Here is a 16,398-nt window from a genome sequence, read left to right as displayed (position 1 = left end):
GGAGACAGATGCAGACACTCGTCTGTCTCTGAGGTGTGTGTGTGTGTGTGTGTGTGTGTGGAGCAGCGCTACACGGTGTGATGTGAACCACAGGGACTGAGTGGAGTGGAAAGCTGTAATGACACGCCGTGTAATACATCTGACTCACACTTCCAGAACATCAGCACCTTCTACCACACTCCCAGCCTCCCTCTGAGAGCGTGCGCTTATTAGTGTGTGTGTGTGTGTGTGTGTGTGTGTGCGTTTGAGAGCGAATGACAGACTATCACATCCATATTTATATTCCTGTGGATATATATGTGTGTGTGGGGGTGTATATGATTACATACTCATCAGTTAAAGAGGAATGTAGGACTCGACGTGACCATCTGGGACTGAGAGATTGTGTGTTAGCTACATTTAGCTTCCGCTTTGTGACAGAGAAGAATGTGTGTGTTGGACGGTTCGGGTTATTCTGCACCTGCCCCGAGGAAACGGATGGAGGACATTAGTTACCCCCCCCCCCCAACAACAACATACAGCTTACAATCGTGGTCTCCCCAAAAAATGCATGTAACTAAACAGCTATAAAAGAACTGTCTGCCCGATTTAAACGCAAACACGTGTTGTAAAATGTCACTTTTTCGGTTCAGCTTTTCAGCATTTTGAACATAATCGGCGCCATTTTAAATAGAAACACGTCGATGTCACGTTTAATAATTTCGTATCTCAACCAGCTGAACACATTTATCATGAAACCATATGACATCTGATCCGCGTCAGAGAACACGGTTATAAAAACACGCTGATTTCTTGTCTTTGTCACGTCTCTCCATGTAACTTTTCTGTAGAAATACTTTATTCTTTTGAGTCCATTTCATAAAATTCACATTTACTCATTATTGCTTTTTTCCCTTTTTTTATGTTAAACTCTTGTTTCTGGACTTTTTCTTTTTTGCATTACATCAATATATCTTTTACAGCAGAGGAAGAACTCTAAATGAGGTGGATTCAAGAAAAAAATCCCTGTTGTGTTAAATAATTACATTCTACTTATGTATAGAAAAAAACCCAGCTGCCTGTAAATCTGCAAATTATAGATGGAATTGTAATTAAAAAAAAAGATCATCATGCACTTTAATAAAGATGTTGTTTAAGTGGTTTTCCTTTATTACTTTTTGCTGGAGGTTAAATCATAAATGGGGAAAAGATGAACACCAACTTGGAGTCTTGGAAGTAATTAATTACTCCTGCTGTTTATATTATTGTGAGCGCTACTTGTTCTGCCTTCTGTTTCAAGTTAAAGGACGTATGTTTGGCATCTTGTGTTCTCACACTCATGCATAAATAATTAGCGCAAATGCTCGCAAATTTAAACCGCACTCACCTAAATTGCATCTGCACATTTAATTAGTTAATGCCTCAAATGCAAAGATGAAGCGAACATACCGATGCATATATAAGCGCATCTGCCAGTTTTGTGCTCACCTGTTAGCCGACTGTCGAGGAACAGACAGACACACACACACACACACACACACACACACTGCATGCAAAATGCATTAATTGCTGTGCAAAAAACAGCTGCTGCACCTCACTGCCAAACACTCCCACGCACACACATTCATATGCATGTGCGCACTTTTTCCCGGGTAAATCGGTGTCATAATTTGCAGGAGCGTCAGTGGCGCTTCGGGAAAAAAGCGGCCTGACATTCCCTGCATGTTACTCGGTTCCCTCTGTCGTTTAAGGAAGTGAAACCCTGTCCGCGTTTTCCGAGATGATATGTTGTCAAGTGTCTAAATACTTCCTCCGTAAAGGAGAGTGTAACCACGGGTTGCTAAAGAATGCTTATTTAAAAGATGCAAAACAACATGTTTAGCGTGACATTTTCAATATTGTAGGATGCGTTTTGCAGATTCTTCAAACACATATTTGCACCGTGCTAGCTGAGTGCTGCAGACACAGAGCAGGCCTGGCCGGCTTCACAACAGAGGAAACCATTAGCCGCTCTGGCCTTGGCCGTCCAGGCTGCTCCGCTAATCAAACCAGGCTATGACAACAACAGCAGTGGAAATTGGCTCTCACCTAGATACACGTGCCTCATCTAAATGGGACCGTGTTTACGCTGTGTTACTATATACCCTGCACAGTGTCAGAGGCAGGTAGCGGCGGGGCTGTGGGAGCTGCTGCTTGGAAATGAGGAGGCGAGGACAGATGGGAGGAACCAGGACCTACACCCGGATCATTTCTCTCCATCGGCTGGGATAATCAATACCGACTCTGTCGATGTGTTGCTTGGCGTCGTATCAGTTTTGAAGACGTTGCTTACCAGTCGGCGGTGTAACCCACGGCAACAATGAACTACAAACACCTAGCAAATTAGAAGCTGTGCTGTCAGAGCGGCATAGGTTGATATAATACATCATTATGGTATGTTGTTGTCACGACTGTAGGACGTTTAGGCGGTAATAGGGCCCAGTGGTTGCATGTACTAATATTTCCCCAGGAATATGATGGATTTTATGTGACACTGGTATAAAAAAGGGGTTTTAAGGCAGGCTAAATTTCACAAATATTGTTTTACCAATTAAATGAAATATTAGTCTGGAATTCGTTAGATAACGTACACGAAGATATTCATGAAGGATGTCCGATTCACTTCTTAGTAAAGAGGAATCACGTAAAACAGGCATGGTGGGAAAAGCAGTAAATTCGCTGTTGATGCCAGAAACATGTGGGGGAATTCTTTTTCACTAAATGCAGGAACTTGGAGGAATCAATTTCACAGATCCTTCGCAGTTCAAACAAAGTCCACTGTATCTGTTCTTCTCTATTACAGTCTATTCTGTGCAAAGGAGAGAAACATTTGAATTCATGCTGACTCCTGTTTCTCCTCCACAGAGCGACACGTCCATCTGTATTTGTGGACCGAATGTCGTGCAGACTTGTACATGACAGTCTTTGTATTTCTCACCCCAACTCATGGGGAGCGCCGAGGCCTCAAAGTGTACGTCTTTTGTTTTATTTATAAAGCCACGACCGGTGAGTCTGCGGGAGAGAGGGAAGGAAAGGAAGCGGAGGATAGAGACTGAGATGAGATACAGAGACGTGAGGGAGGTATAAACAGAAGCGACACAAAAATGCAGACTAAAGGATTGATGGAATCAGGGAAAAATGTAGGGAGCTGAAAAAGAGAAGTTATTGTAAACTTGTAAAGCCACTGTGAAAGCTCTTTCATTTCCTCCTGCTGATTCCATTACATTCCCCTGAATTTGAAGTCGCAGTTAGCTGGACAAACCTCTCTTTTTGCACACAAACCCCGGTGGATAAATTACAAAAAATAAAAAAATAAAAGGGGTCAGGACAGCTCCTGGGAAATAAAATAAAAAAAAAATCTGCACATTATTTCAGATACTCTATTGCTCCTTATCTAATAATAATAGAGGGGTTCAGATCACCTGTAAAACCAATCACGTAGAAGGACATCAACAGATGTTACGGGGGAAAATTGAAAAAGAAAAAAAAATAAAAGATTTCTCTCCAGGATCCGAGAAATTAAATGAGTTACGGAGACAATAACTCTGAGCGAGATGGGTGAGTTTAAAGTGAGTCGTTCAACAGCTGGACAACAGCAGGTGGAGAAAAAGTTGATCACGTATGAAGCTGCGAGAAGCAGGGCTGGGTTTTAATAATAAAGATCGGAAGGGGGGTGGGGGGGGAGGTGCCGCGCAAAACAGGATTTCTCCGCTGACCTTGAGAAAACCCATCAGGCTTCATGGAGAGCTCCAAACAAAATTACTCCGATTCAATAATAAGAGACCTTTGAAATGAATGCAAACCGCCCGACCGTGTGAGGTGGGAGGGAAGTTTGGGGAGTTTATTTCCACTTCACAAAATCACACAGCCAAGCAGAATTTAATGAGTAATTATAAGCATCTTAGATGAGGTTTTCATTTTTTAATATTCCTCTCATCCATCCTTATCTATTGGTGCTGTTCTGAACGGAAGCAGAGTCATTTATTCGTTTCGTATCGGTTTTACGGGTCCGTCTCTGGTCTCATTATGACCTGCTGGTGATAAACTGTGTCCCGATATGTGGTGCAGAAACCTAAACGGCTCTGAATTGGGGGTGGGGGGTGGGGGGGGGCAGGTTGGAATGACGAGAGTCCTCAGGGGACACTTCCAGACATTCCAGAGGAAACTTGACTGGTGTGGACAATCAAGATGTCGCCCTCTGGTTTGAAGGGGGGGCCACTTAGTGTGAGCGCAGTGCATTCAGTCAGTCCTCAAACGACAAGCCTGAGAAGCCACACACACACACACACACACACCCACACCTGGTGTCCCTCTCCATGGGTCACCCCAATGGTCCAGATGTGACAGACCATAATGAGGCCAGCATGGTCCCCTCGCTTTGAGCGCAGTGCTCTCTAAATCGCCGGACATCAACCGAACATTAATCAACCAATCATCCGCCCCGGCCGGCGACGCCGACCCGGCTCCCAAATCCAATCACCTTGGGGTAGGCGGGTCAGGGGGTGCTCTGATTGGATAACCCCAGGCGGGGTCACCGCGTCCACGACCTGCAGCTTTGAATTGGTAATGGCGTTAATATTCACCATATGGCCGTGTGCACGCATGCAATTGTGTGTGTGTGTGTGTGTGTGTCCGAGCACGGAGCCTATCTTGCGGGGCTAAGCTGCGCCCCGGCGTTAATGGCCAAAGGAGAGGGAGGTGAGAGCCACAGCAGCACTAGGACCCTCCCTGGGGCCAAACTGGAGAGGCGACCACATCCAGGTTTTTTTTGTGCTGTTGCCTGTAGCTCTTAGCGCTAAATCCAAGTCATCCCATCATCACTGCTATCATAAGGCATTCCGTCATGTCTCATCAACAATCAAAAAGTAATGAAGAAAGTAAGAAGGTAAAAGATCAGACTGTGGAAACTCCAACGCTTTTATCAAATTACTTGTTTCCACAAAGAGGAGCATGAATATACGAATCAACTTTTAGCAGCACGGCTAAAATGTTGAATATCACGTCTCCCTGAACGCTGAGATTTCAGCCTCGATTTCATCCCCTTCCATCTGACTCTTACCTCTCTCTCCGTATGCTCCCATCTGTGAGGTGCTTTGCTATATATCTCATGCAAACACACACACACACACACACACACACCCCTCCAGCTGCAGCCCCAGCCGGCTCCACACAAAGACAGGCCAAATGTATGCTAATGAGAGCCAGGCCAATGGTGGAGCCACACTCATTTTGAGAGGAAATGACTTTCAATAATGGCAGCCCCCGGGGGGATTTTGCACAAAGTTCAGCTCCACTTTGAAAAATGCATTCAATTCACTGCTGTGTCTGCTCTCTCTCTCTCTCTCTCTCTCTCTCTCTCTCTCTCTCTCTCTCTCTCTCTCTCTCTCTTTTTTCCTCCTGGATGAAGAAAAAAAAAAAGAAAAAAAAAGAAATCCTGGAAATGTATTTGCATCCTTTCCTCCTCCTCTCACCTCCTGTATTTATGGCGGAGGAAGGTTTCTTTTTTTTCTTCTTTTGGAGGGGCGGAGGAGGGGTTGATTTATCTCGACAGAAACATCAGAAACAAGAGCTCAAACATGCTAGTTTGAAAAGACTTGAAACTCTATCTGGCACCTCCCTCTTCCTCTCGCCGTTATCGCTCCTGCTCCTCTGCTGAGGCGAGCAGATGAACCGGACCGTACGCGTTTCAAACGGATCGGATCCTTTGGGTCCAAGGCCTAAAAATACTTCAAAGACGAGACGAGCAACAGTTAAATAACAATGAGGATTTGTCTTGAGGTAATGAACATTATTTAAACCTTTTTATCTTTTTATTTCTAATGACACGGACGTGACGGCTGCTGCTACCAGCAGTTAAATCTACATTATTTCAGCCATTTTTTTTTGGTCTCATACTTCAGGTGCGTCTTGAGGAACACGCTTCAAAGCGCATCACTTCCCAGAACCCCATGATGATGTCTTCAAACATAATTGTTCTATATGTCCAACTACTTAACAATCAGATCCAATTTATACTGACATCATGAAGCCAATCCTCACATTTGCGAAGATAGAAGAGAGAATATTTGAAGCGTTTACTCAACAAATGACCAAAATTGTTATGGATTAATCATTTTGGCGATAAAAACGCAGATTTGCAGCTGTAATTCTTGCCCGTCTGAAAGCGTGGGGAGGCGTTACCGTGGAGACAGGAAGTAATAAGTAATGGTCTCTGTCCGACTGTCTCTGTGTCCGTTTGTCTCCACGGTTACAGGTAGCTAATCTCATCCCTCTGCTGCTTGGTGGCGTCCTTCCTTCTCACTCCCAGATTCTCAGTGCCCACCCCCACGCCCTCTCCTCCCATGTCTGTGCTCCCTGGTGCCTGTCATATCAGGGGGGGCAATAACCCGTGAAATGACTGTTCTTTTTTCTCACTCTCCTCCTCTCTATCCCGGTGTTCCTTCTATTTCTTAATGCCTCTCCTCTCGCCCTCCTTGCGCCGTGCCACTCCATGCTCCACTTCGCCGTGAGGCCGCGAGCGTCAAAAAAAAAAAAAAAAAAAAGCCATTTGCTCAGCGTGTGCGTGCACACACACACACACACACACATTCACGAGTCGGAGGAATATTCTGGCATTCGCGCTGCAAAATGAAAAAGCATGCCTGCCTGCACATGTGCTTAATTTGACAAGAGGATGTTTAAATAAACAGAAGGAATATGTGCAGTCAATTAAAGGCGCGCTATAGGTTAAATGCATTCTTCCTGAGAGCGAACCATCCTCCGTCTGTGATCCTCCTGACTGCGCCTCCTCTCTGGAGAGCCCAACGCTCCTCTTCCTGGGATGAGTAGACACTCCCAAGGCAAACACTCCAGATTTAATTATGAGCTCCAAAGAGGATTAGTCTGTGCTGTGTTTGTGTGTGTGTGTGTGTGTGTGTGTGGTGGTAGTTGTGGGGGTTGAGGGGAGAGGGGGGGGGGGGTTGGGCAAAGGGAGGAAGTAGCGAGAAGTCATCCCTTCACTTCCTGTGTGGAGGAATGAAGCACATGCAGAGCGATCTCACCTGGGCTGGGCGGGGTACGGCCGGTCGATCTCCTCGTAGTGGTGGGCGGGTCGAGTTTCTCTGGGCGCGCTCTGTGAGGAGGGACGAGGAAGACGGTATTAAACAAGCAGCTATAACCCTTCGCACCCCCCAACCTTAAGCTACATAACCTAGAGGTTCACCCTGAGGATGTAAATCAAGTAGTTTTGTGTGTGTGTGTGTGTGTGTGCTGCCTTGTGGGGGTCACTAACAACAACAACAACAACAAAAAAAGAGACGGAGGAACCCCGGAATGCCCCACATGTGGTGAATGCAACCACATGTAAGCGTTGTGCCCCTATGATGAACATGTGTGTACAGATAACACAAACACTCCAGTCAGAGGACACAGAAATGCCTTTCAGAGCGAGTTTACTGTTGTTGATATTCATCTACACACAGCAGGAGGCGATTGATTCCACAGAAACACAACTCTGGTACAGTTTGTAGGTGGTTTTCCATCCATACTGGAACACCGGAGACGTTACCAGTTAAAGCTCCCCTTCCTCACCCTCTCCTTGTTGCCTAACAACCGTGGATTGAGGGTCATGCAGTGGAGGGGTAGGACAGTCATAGTCGGTTGACTCGGCTTGATCTCACCATGACGAACTGCCTTTCTGTCATCTTACGCTCGATGTGATCGTTTGCAGACGCGGGGGGGGGGACGACGACGACGACGACGAGAAAGTCAAGAGACACATAAGAGCACATAACGAACGCAGATGTTTCCATCCGGCGCACGAGACGAAGCCGCGTCGCACGGCCTGATGGGAATGAAAATGTAAATCACATGGCGCTGCTCGTCTGTCCGGCTCTTTTGAAAGCATATCTCTTTTTAAACCCCCCCCCCGAAAAAAAAACCAGTGGATTGATGGATTCCGTGTGGGAAAAAAAAAAGATGTCGCATTGAGTTGCATAAATGTGGACATGATTTACAGTTCCAACGATAGAGGGGCGTTTAAACAAGCCGTCCCTGAAGGCAGCGGGGAGGCCGACAGGAGAGTTTTAATTCTGTGTAATCTACTTCCTGGGCGGCCATGTTTCACAAGCAAACACACGCTGTTTATTCAACGGACATTTCATCGGTGTGTGTGACGTAACGTGTGCGCCCGCACACACACACACACACACACACACACACACACACAAAGCATTTTCTGATTTAAAAAAAAAAGAAAATGGAAAGTTTAGATAAAATTAGTGACTTTTTTTTGGTTGTTTTTAAAAAAAAAATTCTTTCATTGATTTTATTAAAATAACAGCCCGTAGCTGTAGGTCTGGAAGGTTTGTTAACACACACACACACACACACACACACACACACACACACACACACACAGTTGATGTCTGTCATATAAATGCTTTATGTGCAGAATCCCATTTCCACAAATTAGATAGCTTGCTTTGGTGGCAGATGAAGTGCCTTGAAATACTGCTGTGGTGCGTGCACACAACACACGTACACACACACACACACACACACACAAGTAAACAAACATACAAAACAAGTCTCGGTCTCACCATGGCAACTGGTAAAACAGCAAAATGAAATCCATCCAGGCTGAAGGGAAAATTCAGCCAGACTGGATTTCTGAGACGGAGGTCACGAACAAAAAAGGGCCTCGTCTTCACGGGCTCTGGGGGAAGGAAGTGATCACGTGTGTGGGATTATTTCCTGCACAACACGCACGATGATGTCATCCCATCAAACCCTATGACATCATAGCATCATGACATCATATGTATGTCACGCTGGAAGATCGACGTGTTGGGCGTGCGATCGGCGGCTCTCGCTTTTTGACACTTTCTCATCGAGCGAGCGCAGACGCACGAGGACGATCCTTCTCACGAGTGGATAAATGTGTCGAGTCATGGCGTCCGCCGCCATTACCCCACTGACAAACACTCTCGCAGAGCGGTCGGGGGGGGGTTGTGTGTGTGTGTGTGTGTGTGTGTGTGCGCGAGCGTGAACGAGCGGAAAGTCACTTTTCAATTTTTCCAAATTAGAAAGCCAAAGCTCGACAGTGCCAGATGATACGCATTGTAATATATACACACACACACACACACACACACACACACACCAATCAACTCTAATAGCACAGCTGTCGTATTCATCAGAAAGTATTGCCAGAGCTCAGGAAATGAATTTCTCGGAGCACTTTTGGCTCCGCTGTAAATTTGCGATGCTCATATATACAATAAGCCTCAAATGAGCGTCCTTGTGTTTTGACACAATGCCTAAGCAGCACTTTCATCCTGTGACTAAGATCCCGAGATTTCCACTTCGCTTCCCTTTGCCATCTCCTTTCAAACGGCATAATTAGCCTCCTGTTCTGCCGTTTATTCCTCCTTCCATCCATCCATCTCTCTCGTCCTCCCTCGATCCGTCTCGGATGCTAATGAAGCGCGTGTCTCAGTGTGGAGCCGCTGCCTGGCGCCCCCGTGCCCACCTCCTGTTGGCAACCTCAGCTCCACGCGTCCGCGTCCGTCTGGCACGAGTGACGCAGCATCCAGCAGATATCCAGCCCCCTCCTCCCAGACAATAACGGTGATTAAATTCTGATGACTCCCCCATGGGAGACGAGGGTAACAGAAAAGACGGGGAAGGAGAGAATTGCGCTGGCACGGGGCGGGAAAACTGACGGGAAAGTCGGTAAAAGATTTGTGCGGAGTTGGACGTAAAACAAAAAAGATGGACTTTTGGAGACATAAACGCAAACTACTGCTGCCTCCGGATGATGATGATGATGATGATGATGATGAAATATGAGGGGAAAATACATGGATCATGATTCTCTGCTGGACGCCTTTACTTTTGATGTCCTGCAGGTGGAAAATCGGAAAGCCGTAGTTAAACAACTCAGTAGAATTTACAACAATTCGTCGGAATATGGCCAAAAGTAACGTTCAGAGTAGCGTGACTCTCGTAGGTGCTGATCCCTTTCATCCTCATCGCGCAATAGCAGAACGAATATACCTTCTTTAAAGATGTGAACTGTGAACTGTGATGTGGATGTTTTTCTCTCTGTATCTCAAACAAGTGATGGAGAGGGGAACAAAAAAAGGTGGAAAAAGGACTATCGCACGCAATGTTTCTGTAAGTCAATCTGTAAGTCATTAATAACCGACTTGGAATGCTGTTTTTGTCACTTTCTGACCTGCTTCCTGAAACTTAGGATACCAAAAGGCCGCCCAAAGCTTTGAAACGTTTTTCTGAGGTGACCCAAACCCACCCGACCTGAGGCGTAAGGGTTGACCTGTAATTGATGCAGTCTGTCCCTCTGTTGACCAAAGCCGATGCAGTTTGAGTTTGTCGACCGAAGGAGGAGGAAAAGAACGGAATTTAGCTATTTTCTCTCGTTCAGGTGTTTCAGATTAGACTGAGATCTTTAGAAAAACGACATAAAAGAAAGAGGACGATGTTATCAGAGTGAAATGGCATTTTCAAATCAAATTGGCAGATCTAGAATTCGTCGAAAAGCAGCAGAGAGTGAATTTACCAATACCCCAGATTCTCTATTTCTTTGCTTTCTTTCCCACCTCCTTGTGTTTTTTTTTTTCGGTCGGCCCGGACCCGATGGAAACCTTCTGAACAAAACGCTAAATGTGCGATCTTGTTGTAAGGCGGATTTTTAGCGTTGTTACCGCCTAACAACCAACTAAACCTCAAAAAGGTCAAAGCATCTCTTTCATGCTGGTCAAATCCAGTCTGTTGGCACAAGCTATTATGTGGTATTAGGAGACTATGAGTCTGTGTGTGTGTGTGTGTGTGTGTGTGTGTGTGTGTGTGTGTGTGTGTGTGTGTGTGTGTGTGTGTGTGTGTGTGTGTGTGTCAAACAGGAGTCTCACTTGCCCCTCAGTGTACACTAAACACTCCCACACCTGGACCCCACTCACTCTGAACTCGTTAGCAGCAGATGGCACACACACACACACACACACACGGACCAAAGGTTACACACACTCAGACTGGAATGCAGTCTATTTTGGTAATGGTCCAATCTGCTGGTAATTGTCTTCATTGTTGGTGTTTTGTTTAGGCTTCAACTCTTGACCCCAGAAAGGCCTTTACATTTTCCATACAGAGCCGGTTCAGGTCCGACTGGACGGATGTGTGTGTGCTTGACATTTAACGTCGCCTCAGATATAACAGGTGGAGAAAAGAGAGTGTCGTCTCATTAGATATCGAAGAGTTCAGCGTGTTCTTGTTTACCTTCATCACTTGCTTGTGCGCGTCTGTGCAGACGGCTTAATATGTCTGAATAAATTTGCTCCGGCTCAAACTTTTCAGACCCTTTAATTTGAGCTCTAAATAAACCGAAGGCGTTTCCACGCACCGACGGAAGCACACAATCAAAACGACGCTTTACGCCCTTTGGGAAATGCACCGATTCCACCGGTTCCTAGCGCGCAGATGTCCAAGCAAAACGTATTATGCAACTCTAGTGTGTTTGATTTGTTCAAGTGGCCATCAAACACAAACATTTCCTAACTGGAATCTTCAGGATGACACAACCGGGCGGTTTCCTGTGACGTGTTACAAAAAAGAGCCGCATGACTCTGTTTCATGTCGATCAGACTGTCACTCAACCAAATCAGCAGCTTGCAGTCAGGGAACCTGTTAACATGTGACTTTGAAATCAGCAGGCATCTTAAAACTCTTCCATGTGTGTGTGTGTGTGTGTGGCCATGGCATTGACCATGGGCTGTTGTTTATTTGTGCTGGCTGTGTCCCTGTTCCTCTCACCCTCTGGGTATATTCTCTCCCCACTGTTCACTGAAATGACATCCAAACACCCCTGTGAGCCAGTGTGTGTGCGTGAGTGTGTGTGTGTGTGTGTGTGCTTGTGTATGGATCGTTTAAGCCTTCTCTCTTCAGGTGATATCCAAACAGATATATCCTAGGGATGTAAGTGAGAGTTAAGTTTACTCGTCACTGGGCTGATATAAGAGTCTTCGCTGAGGTCAAAGTGTTTGACCTTCAGATATTCTGACGCCGACCGCCTCCAAGACCTGTGTGTGTTCAGAGTCGCATCCATTCATCCAGATGTCATCTCCATGTTTGTCTGACTAGAGCTCAGGAAACAAGTTTCAATCTGATCAGTCCCCCTCCGTCTGAACCCAAACGCCTCTTTTAGTGGGGTCGACACCTCAGCAAAGAGACGCACAAATCGCGCCGACCTCTGTGAACCTTCCCTTTTCCAAATCAAACTCAGAGTAGTGACAATCTTTGAGGTTCGTTGGGAAGCAGGTGAAGAGGTGATCTGGAGAATTCTATCAACCTGTCGACAGATCAGACTCTGCAGTTTGCCCAGAGGCCAGAGACAAGCTGCGGGGATAAGACAGACACCAAGTCCCTGCAGGCATTTTGTTGGGCTAGATAGGGCTGTGAGGGGAGAAGAAATCCACACCCGGCTGCTGCGCAGCATCGGAATGAAGTAACTTAAAACAAAAGAGAAGGGGGGAGGTTGGTGTTGAGCCTCAGGGATGAGACAAGGACAGAGAGGAGGAGCCGTGGTTGGAATCACTCATTGAGATTGTGCAAAGAGGAAAGCGGGAGAAAGGTACCATGAGTGTGAAAAGATAGGACATGATGCTCCGATGAGACGTTCGCTCACGTCTTTGCATCCCAGGAGAATGAGCATGAGTTGGGAGGAGTTGGAGAATGTTAAAAAATTCTGTGAAAGCCAACAGCAAAGGACGTTCAACGGTATACGTGGTCAAAAAGCTAAAAAAAAAAAAAAAAAAGATGTGGAAACTCTTAAAGAAATGAGACTTTGTTCAACATCTTGGCTTCACAGGAACTACAACAGTGTGTTTACTGGATCCGTATTTTCATAGCCCAAAGCAAATCCCTCAGAAAGATTTCTATTACATTTGCTTGATATTGATAAATGTGCAAAGTTGACCTGCAAACAATCAATGTGCACAAGGTGTAATCTTGCATCTTTCAAAAGCTTATCATTTTTCTTTCAGAATATTCATGCGGCATCGTTTCTGGTCGATGTTATTTTGGAACGTTTGAACGCAACAGTGCGAGAAATGACTGAATTTGCATTGCAAACCCTAGATTTATCTCTCCTAAAACAAAATAAATATTGGACTGAATGGTTTGTGAGATGAAGAATTGTTTGCAGCACTACTTTTATTTTATAATCATTACCTAAAGTCTTACGTATAAAAAAAGAGAACAGACTCCTGTCAACTCAACTTCTTGCCTTATTCCTCCCTATCATTTTCTTGCTGTTCAGTCAGTTTTCCGGTAGTAGCTTGTTAAGAGAAATTCAGGGGTGTATGATCCAAACACTAACTTGTGGCGAGGACATGTGTAATTACACGGGCCAGAATAGCACCAAGCCGGGTCCGGAGAGCCTGCACCGCCTCGCAGTCTTTAATCAGCACAGGCCCCTACATGAGGACGGTGGGCAATGTAGTGTGTGTGTGTGTGTGTGTGTGTGTGTGTGTGTGTCATAGAAAGTGCGTGTGTGTGTGTATGTGTGCTGGAGCATTCAGTTAAGGTGATCTATGAAAAGGTCATGAGGAAAACAGATCAGGGATATGGGACTTTCTCCCTAAAGGTGTGTGTGTGTGTGTGTGTGTGTGTGTGTGTGTGTGTGTGTGTGTGTGTGTGTGTGTGTGTGTGTGTGTGTGTGTGTGTGTATAGGCCCATGTTGCCTTTATATTCCTGAATGTGTATCGAGTTATTTTGGAGTCTTATAAAATGTTTCAGCTATAATAAGTATGTAGTTTGTAGCTTTGGTTCAGACTCGTTTATATTATGTCCTATTTGTGTGTTTTAAGATTGTTACTCTTCTATTATAGAACATGTGCATGAAAAAAAAAATGTTTGGAGATCCAATGTGGATTTTCTGGAATTGTGGGTGCGTTGGTGCCAACGTTGTTCAGGCTGTTTAAAAAAGACTTCAGATCCCAGTGATCGATAAACCTTTCCATATGTGTGTGTGTGTGTGTGTAGAGTTTGCAATGGTATTTAGACAATCTAGACTTTTAGTCCAAACTGTAGGCGAACTCAAGTCCAACGCAGCAGCGACTGAATAAAGATCTTGACTCCCTCGGGCTCGACGGATTGACGCCACAGCGGACATTCTGACATTTATGGCAGGAAACTCACAGGTGTGTTATCGATTGTCGCGTTAAATCGAGAGTGTGTGTCCTGCTGCTGCTCACGCTGGTCGGCTGTTACTGACATGCCTGATGCAATTCAGATGTTGGTGTTTTTATATCCCTTTGTGATTTGCCAGCTCCATATTTCCATCAAGAGAAGTCAGACACGGAATGTCGTAGTCTACGTTGTGACACACCTCGTTGTTTACGTCGGGTTCACGCTGCAAGAGATTTAAAATTTGAAATTGGGTTTTCAAATTTAAGTTACCAGATACTCAACACTGGTGAGATTTTATTGTCTAAACATATGAACTGGGTAACCGAGCGTGTCCTCAGTGTGATGGTGTGTGTCCTCAGTGACATGTGGTTGTGTGTGTCTTCGTTTTCCTCATTATGAAAATCATGCAGGTGCCTTGGAAAAACACACACACACACACACACACACTCAGACAGTTGCAGGGCATATGCTAACCCAGTTAGCGCTACCATTAGGCTAACATTAGTGGAACCTCCTTCAGAGAAACTCCCCCAGACCAGCTGCTCTCACTCCCTCTCCCCCCTCTCTCCCTTCTCTCTCTCTCATCTCTTTGTTCAATCCCTTGTCTGTAAATCCAAATCTTCATATTTTCATCAGAGTGAGCAAAAGGATTCAAACAAACAACCTCCTGTTTCACAGCCAGACCCTGATTCATCTACGGAAGTCAATTTTTACAGTAAAATCGAGTCGAACAAATTTAAATCTTAAAGCGGTCGTCATGCAACACGGACAGGATGGAGACAATCGCTTCATCTGGAACCCAACATTAACAACCAGTCAAGCAAAAACAAGGATGAAATTTGCGTATTATGGGATGTTTAATCCTGAATGTGATTGTCTTTTATTTAGGTAAGGGTGAAACAACCTGGGGGGGGCTCCTGACATGCCACCAGGTCTTCCTCTTCCTCCACCGATCCATTCCTCTGGTTGTTTATGTCACTCCATCATTCCCATCTGTCTCCTCCTTTTGCCAACACCCCCCCCCCCCCCGTTATCCTACCCATCATCCCCTTCTCTGGGTCTCATTTGCATCAACTTTTCTGCTGCTTCGTCATGTTCCCAGTGTCTCCATCCTTTCTCAGAAACACATGTTCTCTCTTCTCCACTCACTTCCTGTTCTTGTGACTGGCTGCGTCGTCGCCACTCCGCTTCCCTGTTTCTAATTCCACTCACATCCCACCCCCCACCACCCACACACACACACCTACACACCCATTCCTCTCCCTGGGGTGCCCCTTTCGTCTTCGTGCGAAACCTTTCTTCTGGGCTACACCATTTTCATGGCAGCTTCTTGTACTGTAGGCAAACAGCGGGGAAAAGTCTACCAGTACTGTTACACCTGCGCTCCATGAGAGTGTGTGTTCCGTCTGAATTGCTGAGGAAGACATGTAGCACTGGGGGGGGGGGGGGGCTCTCAGGTGAAAGCACTGATGGGTAGTGACTGGGACAGAGTGGGAATGAAGGAATCTCACCAGTAAACACAACTAAATATCAACGTGGGACCAAAAAAAAGCCCCGGCGACACATTTTTAACAGTATTTCCGACGTTTCTTTGGGACGCTGCGCTGATCGTCTTTAATGATTTGAGCGTTTAGATCGGTGTGAGATGACAGATGAATACGTGTGTGTTCATTACCACTGCAGGCGCAAAAAGAAATGGGGGGCTATCGCCTGTGGGCATGAAGAGCCCCGTGCAGATCACCACTGCCAGTACGCGTGTGTGTGTGTGTTTGTGTGTGTGTGTGTGTAGCCCATCTATCACCGTGACAGGCTGGTGCGTGTTTACTTAATGATGTGGGGGTTTATTTATGAAGTGATGGCCGTCGTGTGGGAGGGAGGGGGGGTAAAACAAGCGAGAAGGGGAGAGATTGAGACTGCCTGAGGATGTGACATTAAAATATCATCAAGGTGATGGATGTCCGCACGCGCAACATTAGAGAGAAGTACAAAAAAAAAAAAAACCCGCAGCTGCGCGGCGGATGACAAGTCGTATCTGGATTTGTGTGAGCTTTTCATTTGTGTGTTTTCAAAACGACTCAGAGCGTGTTGTCGTTGTGTGTGAGGTTTTCCGTGACTTCTGTGTTCATTAAGGTGTCACATGAGCACCCGGCATTGTTTATGGTTTACGAGGTAATGAGTTGAAGATGGGATGAGTGA

The 16,398-nt window shown here is 45.7% G+C and overlaps 1 protein-coding gene across 3 annotated transcripts in view; it reads right to left on the bottom strand.

Annotated features, from left to right (window-relative positions):
* pard3ba (par-3 family cell polarity regulator beta a) overlaps positions 1-16,398 on the bottom strand; it is a 118,788-nt gene that overhangs the window by 4,621 nt on the left and 97,769 nt on the right. For all 3 annotated transcript variants that reach the window (XM_068309518.1, XM_068309516.1, XM_068309520.1), the window contains one exon: positions 7,059-7,129. In XM_068309518.1, the coding sequence (XP_068165619.1) occupies positions 7,059-7,129 (71 nt within the window). The remainder of the gene's footprint in view (positions 1-7,058; positions 7,130-16,398) is intronic.

The sequence above is a fragment of the Antennarius striatus genome, chromosome 24 (assembly GCF_040054535.1).
Source record: "Antennarius striatus isolate MH-2024 chromosome 24, ASM4005453v1, whole genome shotgun sequence".
NCBI lineage: Eukaryota > Metazoa > Chordata > Actinopteri > Lophiiformes > Antennariidae > Antennarius > Antennarius striatus.
Note: the sequence above shows the minus strand (reverse complement) of the source record. Positions and strands in the feature narration are given on the sequence as shown.